Source organism: Ixodes scapularis, unplaced genomic scaffold (assembly GCF_016920785.2).
Source record: "Ixodes scapularis isolate PalLabHiFi unplaced genomic scaffold, ASM1692078v2 PGA_scaffold13__105_contigs__length_92229423, whole genome shotgun sequence".
NCBI lineage: Eukaryota > Metazoa > Arthropoda > Arachnida > Ixodida > Ixodidae > Ixodes > Ixodes scapularis.
The window spans coordinates 44,176,827-44,201,919 of NW_024609839.1; the positions used below are offsets into that span (position 1 = coordinate 44,176,827).

The window sequence follows — 25,093 nt, forward strand, 5'->3', positions numbered from 1 at the left end:
ACTCCCAATGATATTTTTTTTTACAAATATGTTAACTAATGTGTAGAAGTTGAAAACATAAAAATCGACTGTAGCAGAACTCAACGCATCAAATGGAAATAAGAAACAGTAAATCTTTTTTCGGGTTATTGTTTCTTGGCAACGCTTACTTTTGTCAACATGGTCCTAGACAAATTTTTAACATTATGTTCTTTTTCAATCGTTGTGAGTTGCAGGCCTTTTGTGGCTGGCTTCACTAAAAAAAAAAAAAAAAGATCCATGGCAACCCTTTGCATTGACACAGCAATTTGAAAATAATTACAGTGTCTTATGTTTAAACATTTGGCGAGCAATTTTTCTTACAATATTTTGCCGCCACAGGGAAAGGCACAACGGAGCATACACGTCTCTTCTCCTGCAAGAACGACGATCGCTTCTATAGAAAATGGCGTACCATTGCAATTCACATGATTACCAGCGACCTCCGCGCTTCCCCGTGCCCTGTTGTTCGGCAGCACCGTGACTTGGAGTGAATTTTACGAGAGTATGAAATGCGGGACATTTTGAAGATTTGGGAATTTCTTGTGGGACGCGGTACACAAGCCCTTATGCGGGACAGTCCCGCGAGTCGCAGATTGGATGGTCACCCTACTTTAAAGGTAACACATGCTTCCTTTGCCTGTTATGTGGGCGACTGTAGCAACTTGGCAAGGCACTGTTGCTCAACAGGTTGTGCAGGAAAGGAAGAAAAATTTTTTTGGGCAATGAAGGCAATGTAGTAGTACTGCACAACTCATAACAACACATTCCAACATTGTAGGTATGCTCGGAATTCATTAAGGCCTACGTACTGATACCAATGGTAGTAATATGATTAGGCTGTCGCATGTTTCTGCCGATAGATGGATCAGAAGGATGGTCTCTTCGTATGTAGATAGTGGCATAGCTAGGCCATCCGGCACTTGGGGCCCTTATGTCTTTTGTAGCTCTCCCCCTTCCCCTTCACTCCCTGAGATTGCAACCAACCAGTAAAGGGGGGGGGGGGAAAGGGGGGGGGGGGGCTGCTGCCAGAGGGTGCACCCACCCTCCCCCCATGTGACTAGGACGCCTGGCCCAGGGCCCCCCGGTTGGTACAGCAGTGCTCGTAGGTAGTCTACTCCTCGAGACCTGCATTGTCAAGAGTAAGCAGTGTTTTGTTGCAGAACTCTTTAAAAGACAATTCATAGCCGTGTTCTTTAAAGGAGTCATGAAACGCTTTTTCAACTTTTTCCTGTTTAGCTTTCCTCCTCAACTCATAGATCGCGCATTGTACCAAACAGTTCAAGAAGTCGGAAAGGGGGGAGTCCCCTCTTGCTCGGAATCTCGCTTGTGTAGCCGGACACAGCCATTGTCCCCCTAGAAGATTAGCCCGTCGCTCAAAATTCCGACTAGTTGCTTTCCCCACCCCGTTCACCCCGAAGCTGACAGTGCTGTGGAGGCTACGTGCTCGTTGGGCCGGCCACACATTTTCCACGTGATCACGCTCTCTCGCGCATACCGACCCGCAGAGAATGAGGTCAGGCGATGAAAGGGAGGCGGCTGATTGGTCCGGCAAGCGCGTAGCTTTCACCGCAATGTCAGCTTAGGGGTAAAGGGATTAAGTGAGGTCCGGTGTCGTGTGACGTGCGCTTGGGCCTGGTGACGCGCTGCGGGGGCCCGGTTATGGTGGCTAGTAGCCCGGTGACGCGCTGCGGGGTCCGCGGATGTATCACAGTGAAAAGGCGGAGAGTTTACGAAGGGAAGGAGGTACAAAATAGTCCGCTATGTTTTGCAAATTTTCGTAGCGAAAGTCAGGCTTCCGACTTTCTAATTTTGTTCTTTTGGCCCACTGAACGATGTGCTATAAGTAAAATCCCAATATAAATTGATTTACTCCAGCCCAAAATTCGTTTCATGGGTCCTTTAAACTGAGCTTGTACGAGACTGGTTGGAGAAACTTGTCTTTCTGAAACGGCGCTCCCAAAAAAGCTTTCAATTCATGTTGTCAAGAGTAGGCAGTGTTTTGTTGCAGAACTCTTTAAAAGACAATTCATAGCTGTGTTCTTTAAACTGAGCTTGTACGAGACTGGTTGGAGAAACTTGTCTTTCTGAAACGGCGCTCCCAAAAAAGCTTTCAATTCATGTTATTTACGTAGAATGCCTGCTCTTTTTGTTGTTTTCTTTTTTTACAGCAGAGCTGTTAAGGGCTAGTTTCCCCAGAATTGTGTCAGCCTGCAAACAAATATCGACACAGCACTCTGGACAGCTACCGCCATCTATAAGTAATGGCGGCAACCAGACAACCGGCTTGCCAGTTGTCTGGTTGCTTCCATCGCTCATAGATGGCGGCAACCTCTCCAGCCTTTCCATTCCGGCTTGCAGACTTGTAGCCGGCCATTACTTCATTCCCACCATAGTACAGCTTCTCTGGTCTTCCTTCTTCACCAATAAAAAAGATTTTTTTAACATTGAATCAAAGTTGATCAAAGCTAAAACACTCTGTTTCATGAGGTGGTTACAGCATTGCGGCAAGCATGGGCGTAAACAAATAAAAATTAAGTTTTTACCTTGAAACAAAAAATTCTGATGTTTACTGCACAGGTATAGTTTCACTGCAGTGCAGTAGTGCGCGGTGGAAAGCGTACCCAACGGAGCTTACGAACAGTGAGAATTATCACGGAACTCACGAATACTTTCGGTGTTTGATACGTCGGGAGCAATATAAGTAGGGTTCGGAGTTTTCGGTTTAAGCCGATAAAAACCGATAAAGGTACGCCGAATCTATTTTCGGAAATTCGGTTTTAACCGAAAAAGAACAGTTTGTAAGTTCGACGTTTTCGGTTTAAACTGATAAAAGTATGGTGGGGGAGGAGCGGGGGGGTAGAGAGAGAGAGGGGGAGGTCTTTGCAAGAGTTCGACATTGTGTGACGCCTTCGTATTTGCCCTCTTCCAAGGTTCAACGTGCAACAAAAGAAGTCTTGGATTGACCTTCGCGGGACGGGAGACATCTGTGTTCTTTTTGTGGTCGGGCTTAGTGTGTCAAGTTCCCGGTCCTAAAAAGAAAAAAAGTTTGGATGCGGGCTAGTATAAGGTTTTTCGCTTCATGCACTTCCGAGGTCATCGAGGAAAGCCTTTAATACCTTTCTTAACACCCTCTCTCAAACTTCCCTGTGGTTAAAAACATAAATACAATGGATTTTTCTTTTTTTTTTTTCCATTCCGCTGGTTATTGTACGGTCATCACCTCAGACGGTCACGTCGTCAGAATGGGAAGGAAAAAGAAGCGCACTGAAGATTTTGTGTCCTGTCGGAAGTTGTAGCGAAGACGACTCATGTTAATGTGTCGTTATTCTTTGAGTGATCACAAATATCACAGCTACAAGGATCATCTGATCTGGTGTCTAATGGTGTTTCTTTCATATTCACCGAAAAAAGACGGTAAACTTTTTGGGAATAAATATACACCGAAAAAAAGAAACGAAAATTAAATTTTAAAATAAACACCGAAAAAAGTATGCCGAGTTTTTAAAAAATAAAAACCGAAAACGCAGAACCCTAAATATAAGCACTATTCGACACTAACCAAGAGTTCTGAAAAGTTTCACAAACCTATCGTAATGATCCGGCAGTGTATCGGGGCCTGAATTAATATCTAGTACAAATTTCTCGAATTTTTGGCGAAATGTAGAAGGATGTGCAGGGTAAATATTCGATGCAAGTGTCGCAGAAATCTGCCGAAGTCGCATTGATTCCTGTGATACACGGGATACACGAACTATTTTGCTCTGTTGGGATTTCAGTGGAAAGATGGCGCGTGTGGCCGCCTAATACAAAAATCATTTTTATTTGTTTATCTAGCTAGCAATCATCATCATCGTTTTCTAATGAAACCGGAACTAACGCTACTTTTATCGATCATGACGTGAGAATGGCGACATCGACCAACCGGAATGTCGTGGGTCTTGTCTGATTGACGGCCGCGTCTCTCACCTGCTCGCGGGAAAATGGTTTCAGTTGCCCTCCTTCCGTCCAGTCAGCCGCGTACCTGAGTTCTTCGCACTTTGAGCGGTTTGCCTTGGCAGCGGCGGCCCATCGCATTCCTGTGAGTGCCCTAGCCAAGTTTTGAACTCGAGTCGTCGAGGGATATCGAAGGTAACACTTGCTCTTGTTTGTATCACCTGCCTTGCAGTTACTTCGCCCGCAACTTGTAGGGGTGCAAGCGCTGTCCGTTCGTGATTGATTTAGCACGCCTTGTCATAGTTAATCGCGTGTGTTGTGTCGGCTAACGAATGCAAAACTCAAAAAGAAGGAGCACGACGGCATAGTCTTGCTGAGGTTTTGCCGGATCACCTGAAACGTCAAGCGTATCTTCAATCCGCTGAAGTTATTTCGTCTTTTTCCTTGCGTGCTTCTTGTTCTCGACGAAAACACTTATACCGATGCGCCGCCCTTCACAAGAAATAAAAAAAAAAGAAAAGAAATCCAACGCCAGTTTTTAAAACGTTTTGATGGAATGCAACACATCTCCGTTTACCAGTGATTTTCAGATCAAGGCTTGAGGAATTCTATCAAGGCATATTAAAACGGGAGACAGGAAACATACGTAGTAGCAACCTTTTTGTATGGTTTTCTCCTGTGGTATGATCCATCACCATCCCGCTTCTTTTCGAACTGTTGTCTATCCTTCCACCCTTGCCTGTTTCGACCCGGATGAGCATGTCGTACCGGCGTGCGGTCCTGTACCACTGTCACTACCGCGTGATGCAAGTTAAAGACCCAGGCTAGCAGCACTGGCTATATTTTTCTCCAGCAGTTGTAGCATTTTCACGAATTCATATTTTTTTTTTTGTCACTTTAAATGCTAATATCTCTGTTGTTGTTGTTGTTTTTAAACAATTAAAATATTCTTACCTGGTATGAATATTTTGACGGTATTCCAGTTGCTGCAATAGCAATATGTTGGTGAGAAATCGAAATCCGGCACTTCAGTTTTGTGTATTGCTTTCTGTCCTGCTCGTAATTCCACCATTTTCCGAGAACAAGGGAGGGTGAAGATGTCGTATCAGTTTGGTTCCCAGAGACCTTTCAGATGACGTACTGTGGTAATGCTGCCGGATCAGATTTATACAGGCTTGTGCCTATCTGAAATACCCTACTCAAGATACTGTATTTCAAATATTTTTTCAGGTATCTTGGTATCTTTCAAATACTTCTGATCGAGAGTATTTGATACTCTATTTTAATTACAATTCTGGGTATCTTGTACTCATTACCTCAAATACATTTTTGACATTCCGCCATTTTTGTTGTTTTTCGGTATGAAGTGGCGTGAACGTGGCACGAGCAAACGTGAATGAGTTCTTTCGAGCAACCAAATTCTGTTGCTAGCTCCAATAAGCTACGGTGACTTAGATTGAGCTCGTGAAAACATCGCTTTTGTGCCGATTGTGACTCATATTTCACCCCAAAGTTTGTACAATGAAGGTGTTCTCCTCGCCTTCCCAAAGGCGAGGAGAAGTTTCCCCAAAAAAAAATTCTTAAACAAAAGGGGTGGTTTTATGAAAGTAAAGATTACCACACTGAGGCGCACCGCAAAACGGAAAACGATCTACGACAATAGTGCAGACTTCAGTGTCAAGAAAATGACAAATAGAAGACAATGAGAAGTGGACACAAAAAGATGTCACTTTTTTTGCTTGTTGTACATTTGACCCCGTTACAGCAAAACGTCGAGGTTCATTTTTGTTTCTTTCCTTTGTGTCGTCAGTCCGGCCTTTATTGCTCTTACGAACACTGTCATTAAGCGAACACTGATAAGCAGAGAACAGGACAGGGAACGAACTAGGAGCAGTATGACATGTCAAAATGCCAACAAAGCGTCCCCCAACGTTGAGTGCCTTTCTCAACGCAACCTACTTGAAGAAGGTGTGACTACTGCTGTGGCTATTATGTGGGCTCCCTTTGTTATCCATTAACTCATTTCCGTATCCCAAGTTTGTTTATAGTGAACTCCTCATTTAGGGCATATGGATTATAGTTAAAGGGACACTGACAGAGTATTTAAGGTGGCCAAGGTTTTTATTTGTATATGACAGATGAGAGCCCTACTACCCAGAGCACTATTTGCGGCTCGAAATTAATTTTCTTTTCAGCTAAAAACTGCCGATCGAGGACTGGCTGGTTTGTGTCATGCTTACTCTCTTCTCCATGGTCACACGCCGTTTTCTATGATTTAGACACAATTACCAAAGATAATCAGTCATGGGTCATCGAAGGCACACACTCAATACTAAAAATTGATGAAAAATTTGATACCAATTTTTTGTAGCTTCTAGAAGACTGCAAATATGTTTATTGAAAAAAAAAAGTTGCACATCTGCGTGCTTTTTAGTAACTTTCTCCTCTATATTTCTTCTCCCTCCCTAGTCCAGTTTCGGTTTCGAGCATTTGCATGTTTTGAATTTATTAAAAATATATGTGATGCTGTAGCATAATATTGTCTTCTGACACTATAATAATTGCCTGGCAAAAAATAAAAAAATTTTGCGGGTGTCAGTGTTTTTTTAAACGATGTGTCTGAGTTGTGGTGCAGGACATGATATTCAGCGATGTCACTATAACAAAAGCAACCTCTTTCTTTTTTTTTTTTTTTTTCAGATATGTTTTGTAACATTGTGTCACTGATATTCTGCTTCTTATAGTTAGATGGTATAAAATAACACTACAATGTTTCTTTTTTTTTTTTTTGCCATTTTGTGCTGTTGCATTCTCATAAACCATTCTGGTAAACCAGATTAGCGCAACAGTATGATTGTGTTTGTCACTGACATCGATACAAATTATGCAATGCAGAATTATCTTTAAAAGTGATTGAATTACATTTCTAAGTATTTGTACTCAACTCAAGATACTTTACAGTGAATGTAACTTGAGTAGTATTTTAATTATTTATGAAGCCGGTATTTGGTAACTCAACTTAAAAACTTGTATTGAGTATTTTGATGCATGGGAAGGTTAGGTTCCGAGTTATGCCAAGAAATTGTAGGAACAAATTGGTTGCCTCTTGAGCAAATGAAATCACAGTTAATTGGGTGCAGTCACTCATCCAGGTAGTTCAATGATGTCCTAAAGATATTCTGAGAACATTCAAATGGACATCTGCAACATTCCTTAAGTGCATGCAAATGCCTTGTAACATTCTTGGAATGTCCTCAGAATGTGGCATGGGAACTCGGTGAGTGTAACATGTGGGTAAAGTACTCCAAAAACCCTTTCTAGGGCATTCAGAGAACAAGGAAGTAACGTTCGTAGCACTCTGAGAATATTTTTAGAAAATTTCCAGGTATGATTAAGTATTTCCAGAACTTTTTATTGTTTTCCGTAGGATGTTCAGCAATTATCCTTAGCAAATCTTTGAGCGTGAATGTTTCTAAGACGTTTTGAATACATTTTTAACATTCATTCAATATTCTGAACCTTCAGGCAACATTTGCACAACATTAACTGCCACCTACTTTTTTCTTTTTTCCATTACGAGGGTGCCAAATTTTTTTTACGTTATGACCAACACCTTCCAAAATCAAGCATCTTGCGTAAACGACAAGCATTTGCAAACTACCTTCTAGCTTCTTGTTCAAGTGACTGCAGAATATTCATATAAATGTGTGAATCATTTTTAAAATCGCAAATGAGCATCTGTGCATTAATTTGTCCCCCTAGTACACCGAAAGTGCAGCCAGAATCGGTAATGGCACATAGTACTTCATTAAACTTGTGATATCACTACATAGGGTTCTATCTCTTATGTGGTATTGGCAATGCAGACATATTTAATGAATACTGGGTCAAACCTGATTTCTCCATTAAAAGGAGAAATCTGGTTCACAAGTCTCATTTTTTGTTAGGTTGAGAACTAATTAATTTATATTGATGTATGAAGCTGTGCTACAAGTCTACAGATGATTAATTTGTGACAGAGAATGCTTAAAGGTAAGCTGAAGCGGTTGATCATGAATATAAAGTTTTTCAATTTGGTACACGGAAGCTGCAGAAAATAATTCTTTTATGACTTTTCGCGTTTTCTCGAGTTAAGTTACATCTTCGGAGCATATGAATGTGATATTCAGATTTATGGGATAAAATACTTTCGAATTCACCTTTAACTTGCTTTTTTTTTTCCAAGAACCTCTTCCGCTCGCCTATAATTTCAGTCAGGAGAACCACTAAAAAATATCTCCAGTGTGAAGTATTAAATTCTGGTTTTTGTGTGATTTGTGCAAATGAGCAAAGTACAGAGTGTGCAATGTGCAATGTGCAATGCAAATGTGCAAGTTTTGTGCGAAAATGCAATTTACTCTGCTTTTACTTCCACTTTAAATGGATCACATACCCTGAAAATGCCTAAATCCTCACATTGGTGGGGAGAGGTGGAGGGACGTTGTTATGGTGTGCTCCCGATATTAGTTTGAAACATAAAAGCAGGTTCACTTGACCGAAGCATGTAGCTCAAAAGCAACGGGAAAACCTGAGAGAAATTTCAACATGCAGAAACCGCCAACCATAACTGAGGTCATTAAAGGTTTTTGTCATGCCGCTCCTAATGGAACCATGAAACAATTTTCTTTTCACTTTAGATAACTTGTACTCAGAACAAACACTTCACATTCCTAAGGAGAGGAACAGACGTCAGTTTATGTTCATATGCATTGATTTTCGCGGAAAGCAGGCACACCCTTTACTAAAACATATGGGAGTGTTGTCTCTTGACAATGGACAATTGGTTGGGTCATGCTTGCTGGAGGTAGACAGCTAAGCTAGAATAAGGAAAGCCTCAAAAGGCAGTAAGCAAACAAACGAGAAAGGAAAAAAACTACATCAGCAAATAGCCATTTCGGAACATTACACAACGATCCCGGTGTCCTTTTGGTGGATACTAGAGCGAAAAGTCACTTGGTCCCCTAGTGTCAGCTTCCTCTTCAGGGTACCCTTTAAAATAATGGCATGTCACAAAAAAAAAAAAAAAAAAAAAAAAAACTTGAATTGGTTTTCCCTTAAAATTGATGGAAACCTCGTGAAACGGCCAGTGACGTGCTTGTCCACAAAAAGATTTCCCGGCAATGCGTAGACTGAAGGTTACAGCCCTTGAGGGGTTGAAGACCCCAATTCAGGTTGCTTCAGCAGTAGCATGTGTTGGCTTATTTATGTGAAGCCAAACTTTCCCCAAAGCTTACTAATACACTGCAAAAATCAATAAAACTTTAAAAATTTTGGACTCGGTACAGCTCGACAAAGCTGATTAAATTTGTTGCAGGAGTTATCAAGCTTTTGAACTTCAAGTTTGGCTCCACATATGCCAACATCTGCTGCCTGTCAGATTGCTGCTTATATTGAAGGACAATGCCTTTTGTAGCAAAGCAGTACATTAATTTGTTGCAAGAGAGTTTGCCTCCACATATGCCAACATCTGCTGCCTTTCCGATTGCCTCTGATATTGAGGGACAATGCCTCTTGTAGCAGTACATTAAAAAATTTAGCTAGCAAAAAGGGCTGATACATATGACGAAAAATTGATGCCTTGCACTGCATCTGCTAGTGGAGGTTTCAAACAGAACAGTCTTCAAAGAAAAACAGTTAACAAGCTTTGCTAGAGTTATGATTATAATGTAATTAAATGCAAGGGTGCAAACGAGCTAGACAAGAATGACGAAAATAATCCCCGGAGAAGGGGAACAAGAGGGACAAAGGACAAACACAAATCTCCAAACACAGCTAGGTGACTGGTGCGCGATTGAAAAACTCGTGACAGTCGTGCACCAGTCACCTAGCTGTGTCTGGAGATTGGTGTTTGTCCTTTGTCCCTCCTGCTCCCCTCCTCCGGGGATTATTTTCGTCATTGTTGTCCAGCTCGCTTGCACCTTTCCATTTAATTACATTATAATCATAACCTTAAAATGCGAGCTTCACCCTTGTTGGTGTTAGACTGGTGGCAGCTAATGAAACCCGTTTGCTGTACTGACGTCTAACTCCTGGTTAGCTCAGTTGGTAGAGCGCTCCACTGGAAATGGAGAGGTCCCGGGCTCGATTTTGGACCAGGCGGATTTTTTCGGTCACATACCAGTCACCTGGCTGTGTTTGGAGGTTTGTGTTTGTCCTTTGTCCCTCTTGTTCCCCTTCTCCAGGGATTATTTTCGTCATTTTTGCTAGAGCCCCATGTTCACGTCCATATAAGCAAAATGAAAGAGGTCAACCCCAACCTATGTCAGCACCATGTTTTGTGGACTACAGCACACATCCATGCAGAGGAAAGTTCAAGCTAAAATAAAGAAAAGATCTTTCTTATTAAAAAGACACTGAACCTAAGGAGATAAAAAAATGTTTTCTACCTGGTTAGGATTGGCATATATCAAAATAAATGTAAGTTTTGCCCAATATTTATGTTGCAATAAAAATTATGCTGTCATCACCCCACAGGGGTACACTTTTGGTTTTGCCTGCAGGTTGAAAATTTTGTATTGTAGCATAAATACTGGGGGGAACATTTTTTTTCAACAAACTTTTATTTTGAAACGTGCCTGTCCTACCTCACCAGGTAGAACATTTTTTTTCTAGGTTTAGTGTTTTTTAAGTACTAGTTTACTTTCTCTATTTACAAGCCTTTTCAAACAAACTTTTTGGATGTTTGATAGCTTTTAATGAAAGGGCAACAATCATTATCATTTGTTATCATTATTGCTAAGAGAATTAATAATAGTATGTACTAAATCATTTATTATCATTATCAAGGCACTAATGGCTGTACTATATATTGTTCTGAGACTGTCTCATGTTTGGCTATTAAGCTACCAACTTGATAAAAATAAGATTGCCACTGAAATGTCACCACCTCAAAAGTTTTGGCTAAGGGTAATCGAAACAATTCAATTTGGAAAGAAGCAGCAAATTGCATCGTAAAACCAGCTAATTCTTGGATAGAACACTTGACTGCTCCCTTTCAAGTAGATAAAATAGCCCTTCAAGGACTCAAGCATAAAATAGTCATTGGGGTTTGCTCTAAGATCGCTCAAAGAAATTGAGAGGTTATAATTTCTCTAAGTTATCAATGTGAGGCTGACAAAGGGCTGGGCAGAGATACTCCAAAAAATACTCGGGAATACAAATACTGAGATACTTGCGTTTTGAGGCCAAAATACAGATACTGAGATACATTTGCCTTTTATGCAACGAGATATCCCTGAGATACTTCCGCAATAACGGTGAAAGAGTATTCCGGAATACAGATACTCTAGAAATACATTTGTTCCTGAATGGTGCTACGTGGAGAAGGTGCAGTTCGTGGCGAATGTGAAAGGTAATTTATGCTTCTGCTCCTCTTTCTGTGCCATTTTATGCGCTACCCATTACCTCGAACTCTTTATCTATCATTGATTCTGCTAAAAAAATATGTCACCCCTGTTGAACCACATAGTTACAGAACGGTAAAGACTGTGTACCACGCTTGACAAAAGGTGTCTGCCTGAAATTAACCCAGTTTTGCTGTGGGGGTGCATCTCAAACTGTCACATTATGAGCCTCTGAGTCACCCATCGTGTAGGGAGATTGTACAACAGGGCCGTATGTTTTCTCCACTCATCTCCTTTACAACGTTCGTTCTGCTAAATTGGAAAGATTGGAGGGATTTGTGAGAAAAACTGATTTTGTTATTCTTGCAAAAAAAATTCTCGTTTAAAAAGGTTACCTTCTTTAAGCCACAATTTTTTTTTTTATTGTTGGTGATTGAAATAGATTATGTTATAGGCCAGGTTCATATTATAAATTCCAAAGCAAGTTGCATCAAACAGATGTTTTTATCCTTTAAATTTATCTTAAAAAGGGCAACAAATATAACAAGATGCTTAAGTCGGGCAAAGTATCGCGATACAAGCGATACATTGTAAATGTATTTCACTATTGAGATCTAAATACATTTTACAAATGTATTTCGATACAGAGATACAGGTACTCAAAAGTATTTATAAGATACTATCGTATCGCGATACTGTCCATCCCTGGGCTGACACCATCATTTTCATTATTGATAGTGTCAGGTGCTTGCTTGCTTCTTCCATCTGGAGAGTCGTGTGATTTCAAATAAAAGGGTCGGTGGAAAGCTAAGACGACCCGAGGAATCTGAAAGTCGGATTGTGGCAAATACTTTATTACATGGCCGCCAGCATCTCCACCTACTTCCGCGGTTCCTGTAGCAAAGAGAAGCGGCTCTCACTTCTACGGAATCTGCAGACTCTGTTAGTCTGATATATTTGTATGTACATTCATACGTAGAAGTAGAGCTCCTTTGCATCCATGAAAAATGTATATATGCCTGGGCACATTTGTTTTTTAAGGGATTCGGTAGGGCAAGTCGCATCTCAATTTAAAATGAGCACACTTCAGCTTCAAACTCGAGGGCGTGTGAGGACTTACTCTGATGATTCTCTGACTGCACTTCATGCGGCATGGTTTCGTTCTGGTAAAGTAACTGGATGCGTGCTAGTTTCAGCTTCAACTATTTGATGGTGTCTTTGCACTAAAAGTAGCATTTCGGTGGCTACACAGACTCCGAGGGTGGGAATTCCCCAGAATATTAACAGTCCGAGTTTGTTTTACGGATGGCTGTGATTCCAACTTGCAAACAGCTTACAATGATGGGCCATTGGAACACATTTCTATGCAGTATAGAACTCCTGAACTACCAGACATATTCTAGTTGAGGCTGGTTTAAGGGAGGTGTGGGTCGAAAAACGGCCATATTTTGCAAGAAATGTGATTTTGGGTTTTATAGTGTTTAATTATCTTTAAATCTATATTTGATGTATATAGAAATTATTAGTGCCAGTTATGATCACGAAGTTAGTCAAATAGTTATTTGAAGATTTCCAGGCAACCCAAAATGGCATGAATTTGAGCCATTTTTCTCTGCGTGGCTCTTCAAGTTGTGATGTCGCCCGCCATCACATTTACGTTGACAACTAGGCTTAGCCATCTCCTCTCCATTGCAGTCTTCTGTAGCTTCAATTTCTCATGAAAATTAACTAACAAAATATTATTTTCTGCACTGCAAAAGACTATATATCTACACATCTATGGTAGAATTCAAATGCATTTTTCTTATGTATTTTTGGGGCATCTTCACAGTTTGTGCACAAGAATTTTTGTTCTTTATATTGTGCTATCACTATCAAATTTGGCATGCATATACTTTAGAATACATAAAATGCAACTATCTAGATTTGGTTAAAATGTATATTTTTTATGTTTCTGAAAAGTATAAGAAACAGTTTGTAGCCTCATGAAAGTACATTTTGGCCCATTTTAAAATGAAAGAAGCATTGCACACATTATTTTTGTTGTTCATTGATTGCACTCAGTGGTTCAAAAAGAGTGAATTGGTTTATTTTACTAGGTTTTTTACATGTGTTGCCATGCCTCGCGTGTGCACAAGAACACTATTTGTTCTGCATGTACATTGCATCGAGAACCTAGAAAAACAAGCTATATCAAATCTAACACCAGATTTATTCCCCTGGTACTTTTTTTAATAGTGTATTGACCATTGCTTCTTGTATCCCAGTTTCAAACTTAGTCTGTCATCACTTTTAATCCTGTATTAAAGGTCATGTTTTGTGAAAGCTAGCCAATTTCTTCACATTGGTTTGGTACAGCCAGACATTCTTTCTATATTATAGAGGCCTTCTGGGAAGAGAAAGCATTAGGATAAAAAATGAATGGGCAATCACCTCTTCTCTTGTTGACCTTTGTGAGGCAGAGGAAAATGGGGTTGTGTAACTCTTTAATGGCAGATTGAGGGACATCTACAGATTCGAATGGGGAGAAGGAGGCTAGATAAGGATCTGTTCCCTCCCCAAATTGTCATGAAATGAACTTTGCACCTAGCAATCAGTTGAAAGCCGACATCTGGGTAGCTAAAAAGGGGCAAAGTTGTTGTTTGCCTTTGACCTCATCCTGTTATTCACATGACATCCTGTTTTCGTTCACAGGTGCCCTAGTTAACATTTTGTGCACCTGCTTCCTCAGTGGTTTCGGGATGGGGATAATTGTTGCCGACTTTAGCTTCCTTTTGATGTGTACCTATGTTTCACAAAATTTCTGCCAATATAGCAATGGAAAATACAAAATTTCGAGAAGTCCATGATTCACCCCAAAGCATACGTTCAAGGTTTGTAGCAGAAATGTTGGATGTTGAAAATACCACCTCAATTTATGCTGATACTAATGTCTGACATAGTTGCCTTATCTTGTTTCCTTATTATACTAGTCTGTACTGCTTAATGTTTTCTTCGTCCTCCACTAGAAAATCTTTAATAAGATGTGTAGTATAAATAAATATAAATTAAAATATATCAGCACTGGAGTACCAAGTTAAAAAGAAAAAAACCAAAACCTACTAATAAAAAGTTGGCAAATTTTGTGCTTCTGACAAGACATCCTTTGCTAGCAAAAACAAAAAAAAAATGTAATCGTTTAATTATTACTTTTGTAATACAGGGCCTCCTTAATAACGTTTTCAGCCCGTAATTAATTTTATAAGTGTGTGGACTTGCGCTGCAAAACAATTCTGCAAAACCATCTTCAAAAACTTCAAAGCAAAGAAAAAAAAAATTTCTTTTTCTTTGCTTGTTAGTCATTGTATTGTTCCAAGCAAGCCAGCTCGTTAAATCGCGACAATCTCAAGAATTCTTCCAAGGACGCCTTCAGCCAAAACGACATACAATTAGCTCTCGCGATTCGGCACTCCAAGTGGCGCGTTCTGTGCAACTCCTATCCCCAGGGAGCACATTTTGCTTCAAGGGGGCACGACCGCACACCACTAACAAGGGTCGCCAAGTGACGTCGATAAAGGTTTCCTCCGTTCCACAAAACCACCGCAAAAGCCTCCCCGCTCTACTTCCTGTCGCCCCCATTAGCGCACTCGGCGGCCTTGTCGGAAACCTTTCCGTAAGCTCCAGGGCCCCACGTGCGCCCAATGATTACTGTATTTGTAGCCCAGATTTATTTCATATATACCTGTGCCACGCCACATTTAGAATTCCCTGAAAGTCGACGTTTAAACCGGTAGAGCAATCACCTGACAAAGTTAAAATAATATTAATTGCTGTAAACGACTTAATTTTTGCAGGCTCAATGTTTGCAAAACGTTAGGCTTTGGTAAACTCTTGCATCTAGGCTAAAAAGGCTTTTTTTTTTCTTCTTTAGCTGGATTAAATTTTTAAATTAAGGGGGAGGTTATATGAATGGTGGTTTTCACTCTCTGTTTTGTATGGCTTGTTGGACATTAGATGGCAATGTAACCATCACTATTATCAAGCTAATTAACTACAATACATTAATTAACTTTTTTTTCACTGCAATTAGGATATATGTTTATATTACAAACATTGAGGCAGTCATATGCCAAGACTGTACCATTTTATAAAATTTGCGTAATCGGCCCATGTCCCGCAATATTTTTCTCCCAATTTCACACTTTTATACGGCTGATGTAGTGAAGTTCGGCTATAATGCCCACTTTCACGGGTTTGCCAGATTAGGTGGAAAGAAAGTCAGATCAAGTAGAATATTCGGGGCAGATATCTCGGAACATGGGCTGATTACGCAAATTCTAAGATATGGAACAGCCTTGGCATACGACCGCCTCAAAGTTTGTAATATAAACATATACCGTAAAATCCCGACGGACAGCCTACCTAAAACTGAGAGAAAATTGGGTGAAAACAAGAAGTGGGCTAATGTTCAGTGTGCAATGAAGAAAAGTTGGAAAAAATTATATCTTTAGATTATGCGTTTCTGTCAAACTTGTTATCACAGCGAGGGGCAATAAAGCAAACATGACTGTACTCCCCAGCCAGCAGTGTTTGCTTATGTCCCGCCATAGCTAACTAGACGCATTTATGCCAAGTTCATCTTTGATCCGAAAATTGCGATTACTAGGAGTGGGCTATCTTTCGGTGTTTAAAAGAAAATAGCAAATCAAGCCAAAAATAGGGGTGGGTCATCCTTCGGGAGTGGGGCATCTCTCAGGATTTGACGGTATCCTAATTACAGTATTTAAGAACTTAACAAATTTTAGTTAACTAGTGTGATAATAGTGGTGGTTATGTTTTCAACTAATATCCACAGAGCCATATAAATATGCAGTTAAAACTGCATGCATATAACTTTTTCATTTAAAAATTTGGTGCAGCTAACAAGAAAACACCCTGTATACATACTATTGTGCCGCACAATTTTCTCATATATGTATTTTAGTGGCCATTTTTAAATGCTGACCCTATAATTTCGTCTGTAAAAGAAAAAAATTGGGGGGAAATAGCAGTTGGTTAGAAGTAGTAACCGCAGCATACCTATATGGGCTGCAGTTCCATTCTTTGGCCTGCCGCGCCGTTCTTGACTTGTCACGTCACCAGGCCATAAGCGCTTGGCGGCGTCGCCCCTGTAAGCACATGTGTGCACAACAATGAAATGGCCCTGTCATTTTCTGCACATCGCACGCACATCCTTCACGCACACACCAAGTGACCTGACCTACTTGCACCAGGGAAAAGAGGGGAGTCGGGAATGTCCACCCAGCAGAGAAGTGCCGAGAGGCCGCACTCGGCATGCATTGTTATACATATGTAACTGCTGGCGAAATGCCGACGTATTTCTTCAAGAATCGGCGTGGCCGCAGTGGCAACTTCGGCCCATCTCTTTTCCTTTATTTATATATTCATCCGAGTTAGTAAGGCAAAGAATTTGTTTATGGTAACTTATGAATAGGGTTCGGCGTTTTCGGTTTAAACCGATAAAAGTATGTCTAATCCATTTTCTAAAATTCGGTCTTAACCAAAAAAGGTCACTTTTTTGGGCCGCGTAGAGGTGGGTGGGGGAAGGGGGGGGGGGGAGGGGGAGAGAGAGAGAGAGAGAGAGAGAGAGAGAGAGAGAGAGAGAGAGAGGGGGGGGGGGGGGGGGGGGCTTTGCAAGGTTTGACGTTGTGTGACGTCTTTGTGATTACCCTCTTCCAAGGTTTAACATGCAACAAAAGAGGTCTTAAATCGGCCTTCACGGGACATCTGTGTCCGTTCTGTGATCGGGCTTAGTGTGTCAAGTTCCCGTTCCTAAAAAAAAAGTTTGGATGTGGGCTAGTGTAAGGTTTTTCACTTCATGCACTTCAGAGGACATCGAGGAAAGCCGTTAATACTTTTCTCGACACCCTCTTTCAAACTAATCTCTGGTTCAGAACATGAACACAATGAATTGTTTTGCCATTCCGCTGGTTCCTGTACGGTCATCACCTCTGACGGTCACATCGTCAGAACGGGAAGGAAAAAGGAGCGCGCTTAAGGTTATGCCCGCAAATTCCGCAATTTTGAGGTGTGTCCTGACGAAAGTTGTAGCAAAGACCACGTATGTATCTGTGCATTATTCTTTGAGTGGTCACAAATATCAGAGCTACAAGGATCATCTGATCCGGTGTCGGATAGTGTTTATTTCATATTCACCGAAAAAAATGGTAAACTTTCGTGGACATAAATATACACCTAAAAAAACCGAAAGTTGAATTTTAAAATAAACACCGTAAAAGGTACGCCGAATTTTGAAAAAATAAAAACTGAAAATGCGGAACCCTACTTATGAAGTATAAGTAGGGTTCTTCGTTTTCGGGATTTGTTTTTGTCAACGACCATTTTAATGTCCACTAAGTTGCATATTGTTCCGATGGTTGTGCCTCCATCGTGTCCATGTCTCCTCGTTTAGGGTTTCGCTTCCTCTTTTGTGCCCCCTCAGTTAGAGGTTCAAAGCTCCCAAAGTCTTCAATGGGTTTCATATTTTGAAACAAATCAAAGAAAAAAAAAAGTTTTTGGTAAAATAACATTAAAAGAAAAAAAAATCCCCGTTTAGGAAATGATGTCACAGACGTGAAAATCAAAATAAAGCCCGAAAACAAAGAAGCCTAAGTATGAGTTACTAAAAGCTATGGACGCTGGCATGTGGTTCCAATGTGAAGACGCTTTCGTAGCGGTTCTTTAAGTTTTATTTGACATTCTTTCTCGTTGAGGAATCGCGGCTGCACGCTTGACGGCCTAGCGTCATTCCATTTTCCTCACAATATATTATTTTCTATTAAAACTCTGTGGCAGCTGACACAAGTGCATCCGCCGTGCAAGTTGGAGGTAGATGTATCCCATTTATTTCCAATTTCACTGTCGACGTATGAGCTGCATTGCTCCGGTCTGCCTGCACCCGCCCACACAGATGTTGGGTGACAATCGCAGAGAGCTCAGTGCACACTGAGGGCTGTGCCGAGTTCCCAGCTGCTATTTTCGTGCGTCAGCGGATTTTTACTGCTCGCTTTTCATTATTTTATTTACGCGTGTTTAGTGCATCGCTGTACTAGGGCACTCTGAGATATCAGTCTTTTGGACGTCGAGCTCTGGGGTGGTGGTGGACATCCGTTAAAAACAACAAATCAGGTACACTTTTTGTTCAATGTGTTTTGAGTGTCCCTTTGTGGGTTCTCTTATAAAATGTGGAAAAAACATGGAGCCATCCTTTTCACTAATGCTTCATATCTCCTCGTCACTATATATGAAATTGGGTTTCCCGCCACATATGTCCTTGTGACCTGATTTTTATCTCATTGTTTGTGATAGGGCTCCTTCAGTTTAGCACCTAAACCTGGGAAAAGTTTCACTTAAAGGGGCCCTGCAATCATATTTAAGCATCTACCTTTTTTTGCAGTTTCCACATCTCTTGGGGTTCAGACAAGGCAGCGGGCACGGAGAGAGTAACTAAATATCAGTGCGTCATATTCTAACCAGAAGGCGGAAACCTCCTCCACCTACAGGGGCGACCCGCGGTGCCGAAAGCGCGCAATATGTGGCGTATTTGGTTGTGGGCTTACTACTGGTCAGCGCCGCTAAAAGCTTCTTTTTAGTCGAAAAACAAAATATAAGTGGTGCGACCAGTTTCAATTATTTATAGAAGTAGTTTTTGTTCACTATTTTAGATCAGAAAAGAAACAAATGCAGTTTAGAAAGTATGGAAACAAGAAATGGCCCGTCGACATACCCGCCACCAAGCGGTGGAAAAGGCGGCGCATACTAGAAAGGTGTGGTGGCATTAGGCACCAACGAGTGGCGAGCGTAGAAAGGTCCCGCATGTATGCGGCGGCGCTGCGGTTGTATGGACTAGAAGATCCGACCAGTTCCGAGTGTTTCCCAGGCCTTCGGCAAGCAGGTTTGGCTTGCGGTTTAGCCTTTTGGCGGTATGGCAGCGCGAAATGGCTCCCGTTCTAAACTGATCTTTACCCTGTGTTGGCTGTCATTTGTGGCCAATGAAGTATCAAGCCAAATTAGCCTCTAATCGCGCAGCAAATGCAATGTGAGCCGCCCTGGCTGCTTGCCTCATACAGCCTAGCCAGAATATGCTTTAGTGGTGCCCTCCCGAGCCGTTAACACGGAGTGCGGCAGCCGTGACCGCCCGCTGAGCTCACTACCCCTACTCTAGTTCACGGCCACTCAAGCAACCAAGGACGTCATGAAGGAGGTTATTTTTTGCTTGTTTTTGTAATTTTAGTTTGCCTATAACTTTTAAGCTAAAGCGAAATTCAAGAAAAGAAAAGTTTCATTAGGTTACTACGTTCAGTGCGCTCAGGTTCGGTGCAAACTAAAAACCATTAAAAAAGTCCTTGCAGGGCCCCTTTAATGGTGCCGTCGAGAGCGGCTTACTAAAAAGTCGCAGCTTTGCAACACTCTTGAAGATGATGTAGGACCACACTTTCTTTTTGAGTTTTAGCAAACTCTGTTTCAAAAGAAACAGAGTTTGCTATAATGCGGAAAAAGATTTTAAAACTTTATTTCTTGAAAGTACAATTTATGTGTGAAAAACATATAAACACCAAAACTTCTACAGCTATATTAAATTAAACTACAAATAAAAAAAAAATCAGAATACAGAAAATGTGCCCCCCACATCCACGGCTATTACTTCTGAAAGTTAGTGTGCTCTAACTGGTGTCTATTTTTGGTTCGTTAGAGAGTTAGGAGTGTGCTTTTCAATGAAGGAATGCTTACAATATATTGGTATATTGGTGAAACACAGATAGTACACTTCACATCCCCAGCAAAATGCTTTCTTTGTGTTCCACCTTGGCTTTGTCATAGCCTCGATTACAGTTCCCTGATATTTAGCATTTTTGTCCATGTTGGGAACATGAAACGTGCACGCCAGCTCAGGAGAGCATTGGAAATTATAGTGACGCTCACCGACAAACATCTGTTAAGTGATGCCTCTAACATCATTTAAATTGTCCCCAGAGCTCTTGAGGTCTAAAATATATGCCACAATACATTTGAATTATGTAAACAGTGCCCTCTTTGTTATAAAGACTGATGCAACCAGTTTGCCATGTTAAACAAGTGCAACCATTGTTTCCAGGACTGCTTCTGACAGCCCACCAGCTCATGATAAAGTTCAAACCTACGTTAAAATTAAAACTAGAGTTCTTCGGTATCCACGAGATTGTGGAACATAATTCTCCCCACTAAATTCAATTTCTTGTTGGCACCTGGAAGCCGTAGATCACCGGTGATCGATGGCTTATGGGTGCGGTCGGGAAAGAGTTCACTGAGAAATGCCAGTAGCCGTGCGCTGGTAACAATAACCTGATGGTACCGGGCCCTTTTGGCCCTGTTACCATCAGCTAACACCCGTTTCAATGACATCTGGTTTCAGGTAATATGTGACCGGAGAATAGCAAACAAGTACCCGTAACAAGTTAGGTCCTTAAGCAAGTGACTCACAACTATGACAGTGGTACTAGTACTTCTATTGTTGAACAACCTTAGAAAATAACAGTAAGTCTCCTGCTACATATTTTAGATCCGGCTGTCTTCCACATAATTCTGTACTGCGCTTCTAGAATTCAGGTACAATCATGTCTCATGAATGTGGACCCCATTAATATGGATACCCTGCTATATGGGTGCCATTTTCGGGACAGACAAGGAAAATGCATGCGTCTGTTTACAACTCGCATTAAGGACGATTTTGTAGGGGGAACGGAGGTGTCCATATTAACGAAACATCACAGTATAGTCCTCAATTCAATGTCTCGGATGGTTGCCATCTTGTGCTGAAATGGCTTAAAAGTGAAACATGAGGCTTCAGCTCTGGTGTCATGTTTTGTGCGTCAAGTCATGGTGCACAAGAATGTTTTTGCCGCTGTAAATCATGTAGAGTTCTTTCACTCTTTTTAATTTTAGTGTTGCATCATGTCACAACAATATTTTTCTTCGACGGCGTCCTTACTGTGAATATTTAAAAAATGAAAAGGCAAGAGGTGGTACGATATCTTGTCCCCTTGTGTGCAGGAACTGTGTCCCCAACTGGCGTAACATCCGTGGTGGTGTCGGGGCTTCTGTGAAGGTAGCTATGTGATAGGACGTGGTCTGGCCCCACAGTCCCACCTCAACAACTACCTTGTAGCAGATGGCATCAGAAAAACAACTTCATGTACATGTCAAAAGCCACGTTGAATTTCCGTTTGGCATGGCAGGTATTACAAAGCAGCTCCCCCTGTGTCTGCTATTCTGGTGTGGAATAGACAGAAGGCTTTTTGAGCCCTGCCTTGTCTTTTGACGAGTCTTATCTCTCTTATGAGTCTTGTCTTTTCATAAGCTTTGTCTTGTTTATTAACGAGTCTTATCCCTTTTATGAGTCTTGTCATATTTTTTCATATCCTTGTCTTTTAATGAGTCTTATCTCTCTTATTTTTTTATCATAAGCCATGTCTTGGCTTTTCATTTGTCTTATGAGTTTTGAATTGTCTTCAGATGACTACTGTCTTGTCTTCTAATGAGTCCTGTCTTGTTTTTTGATGAGAGCAACAGTTTTCCTTGGCAGCTTGGAAAAGAATTTTTTTTATAGCTTTAATTTACGGTATCTTTGATTGACCTGACAGACGAACGAGTTTTTCGAGCCCATTAGTTTGTAGATTTTATGTAGAATAGGGTTAGTTGTATCTGCACTACAGATGATACCCAGAAATGTCGTCAAATTTTGGTGTTTCACGTGCCAAACCAACAAAGGGCATCTGGAACACCCTAGCAGAGGACAGGGATTCTTTTCGACTCCCTGGGAATCCCTTGACATTCAATCAAAATCTCGGTTACATGTAGGGTGACCGTAATTTTCGGGGTAGAAAACAGGACACTCGAGTGTAAGGTTGGGGGAGGGAAGGGGGGAGGGGGGAGTGGGCGAGGGGGCTAAAGAAAAATTGTGCTACTAATCATCTTAGCGACAAAAACGCAGATTGTTCCGGAGTCGGACAGACTTTCGTCGCCGGATTTAGGCACTATTTCATTGCGGCCAAACTAACATGTCTAAATGAGTACCTAGTACATACTACAAGAAAAGTCTGGCAGATTTATTGGCAGATAGGGATTTTATAAGGAAAGAGCTCAAAATCGTACTGTTTGGGAGGTAACATTTATTTTTATAAAATTATGTCTCTAAGGAATAAACATTAATTTGGTTTTCTTCCATTCGCTTAGTACCCATTTGGCAACTGCACGTTCCTGTGAAAACGGGACATGAGGTTTTTCTTAGGCAGGATGATGGGACGAAGTAAATAAACCTCGAAAACGGGACTGTCTCGCCCAAAGCACCACCTGGGGATTCATAGGCCAGTGCTTTTCCTCCGAGCCACCGAGGCGGCTACCCCAAAAATGTTTTAAAATATTTTCTCCTCCACTTTTTGGCTACCCAACATGCTGCCCAATTCTTTCGTGCGGGCAAATATTTTTTTTTTAAATGCCACCTGATTACATGTATGTTTAAAATTAAGGTGCATGCTGCCTCAGAACAGAATGACGAGTTGCATTCAAGTCGGAGCACATTAAAACAAACTGCTCCGCAGTTCTCCCTTGAATTAGCAACAGTCTCAAAGTTTTTCTTTGTTAGACATTGTTGTAATGGTGTGTTTTTCTTTCCCTTCTAGCAATGGTGGTGAAGAACATTTGCTGCATTGGTGCGGGTTATGTGGGGGGACCCACGTGCAGCATCATTGCCTACAAGTGCCCAAGCATCAAGGTGGTTGTCACTGACAAGAGCGTCGACCGAATCAAGCAGTGGAACTCGGACAAGCTCCCAATCTACGAGGTAACTGGATGAAGAAATGGGAGACTGAGATACTCAGCCGAGCTGGGAGTATTCCTTGGCCGAGTGCAGGCTGAACAACCAGTAGTCCTTTCTTGTTGTATTTAAGAGTATTGCCCCTATTAGACACGCTCGACTGCTTTTGCGTCTTAAACGGAAAGCTCATTAGTGGCACTATGCTGTTAAGATAAATGCTTAAGTAAGCAATGCAAGGAGAGAACAAGCAGCAGTTGTACTTTTTAATGATGTGTAACTAGGCAGCTCTGGACAAAGTATTTGTCTAGAAACGAGCAAATAATTTATAAAAAGTCACCTCAGATGGCTGGCATGGTATCTTAACGTTTGTGTTAAAAAAAACATCTTTGTGGTTGTATTTAATGTACAATTGTGGTTCACAGCATCGTGCTGTGAGATCAGATTAAAAAGTCGGTCCTTATGTAAATACTATAGCATCTCACGTCTTTGCTGTGGAAGGGCAATTTTATCAGCGTAGAGATGACTGCCAACCGGGCATGTAATGTGTGCCGCACAGTAGTTCTTACACTAATGCATGCCACTGTGTCGCCTCATAGGACTGCAGCCCAAGACCGTGCACTTACGAGGAACATACACATACTACTATTGCTGTTAAAACTGTCACGTACGTCAATAGTTCTAGTTTCACCTAGGCTGACATAGTCTTCCTAATTGGAAAGAAGACTGCAAGTATGCTGTTAACATGGTGTGGTTGTACGGCAAAGCAACAGCTCCTTTTGTTATCTTGTCATCGTTGAAATTTAGCAGCTTGTGAGCTTTTATGTCCTGCCTGTTGACCCGCAGCCAAACCTGGACAAAATCGTGAAGGAATGCAGAGGCCGAAACCTGTTTTTCTCATGCGACATCGAGCAGGCCATTGACGAAGCCGACCTCATTTTCATCTCTGTGAACACCCCCACAAAGAACTACGGGTTTGGAAAGGTGAGTGCCTCGGTTGCCGAGCTTGCGTGCTTTGCAAGGGTTACTCGAAGCCCGCTACCTTTGACTGCTCTTATTCCCAACGTTTGAACAAATCGAAAAAGTCAAATTAGTCAGTAGTTGTTTATACAGCAGGAGGTTAGTCTGCCAGAGCATGGCGACATTGTCACCCACTGTACATAAGCGATTTAGCCAGTGCGGTACACCCGCTATCCTGGGGTCTTTAACATGCACCACGCAGTAGTGATACACGACCGCATGCCGGTACGATGCTCATCCAGATCGAAACGGGCAGGGGTGGGGATCGAACCCAGGATCCCTAGGTACTGTAGCACAAGCTTTCGCTCCACGTGCTCCGAACTGGTGTGCGCTAGCGCACTCGGCTCATGAACCAAATAGACACATACAGGCATGAAAAAATGCAAGTAGCATAGTGATTGACATGAAAAAGATTGATTCACGAACAGGGCAAGGGAAAAGGGAGTATTCAAAAACATCTCTGCAGCGGAACTCCAGGAGCAATTTGTCATGCTTTTGCCTTGAATCACGAGTTGGGCTGTACTGTAAATAATCGCCTAAACGTAGACAAGCTCTTTACCTTTCTTTGGCACTTCAACTTGGGCAATCCGGATGCATCGTACCAACGGTGACACATGCAAAATGCATCTGTCACCGTTGCAATGAAATGCACACCGACGTCATTTTCTCCTGTTTAGTGGGTGCCCCGTTTTTGGCATGGACTAGGGTTGGGGTATTCAACAAGCACATTCAACAGTGTAAGCTGTTGGCAAATGAACCATTTGCAAAAATCCCAGAAGGCAGAGTGTGAGGTAAGCAATAAATGCTGGGAAGACCCTGCACACGGCTGCTTGCTCCCGCAGCATCTACAGTCTAAGCTCATTACAACAGACCTGGTTACAACAGACATTTGGATATAACATACCGATTT

General features: G+C 41.5%; 1 protein-coding gene across 1 annotated transcript in view; it reads left to right on the top strand.

Annotated features, from left to right (window-relative positions):
• The first annotated feature begins 3,883 nt into the window (after positions 1-3,883).
• Positions 3,884-25,093, top strand: part of LOC115312009 (UDP-glucose 6-dehydrogenase) — a 41,269-nt gene continuing 20,059 nt past the window's right edge. Inside the window, exons 1-3 of the mRNA XM_029970877.3 lie at positions 3,884-4,149; positions 23,033-23,193; positions 24,010-24,147. Of these exons, the coding sequence (XP_029826737.1) occupies positions 23,035-23,193; positions 24,010-24,147 (297 nt within the window). The 5' untranslated portion in view covers positions 3,884-4,149; positions 23,033-23,034. The remainder of the gene's footprint in view (positions 4,150-23,032; positions 23,194-24,009; positions 24,148-25,093) is intronic.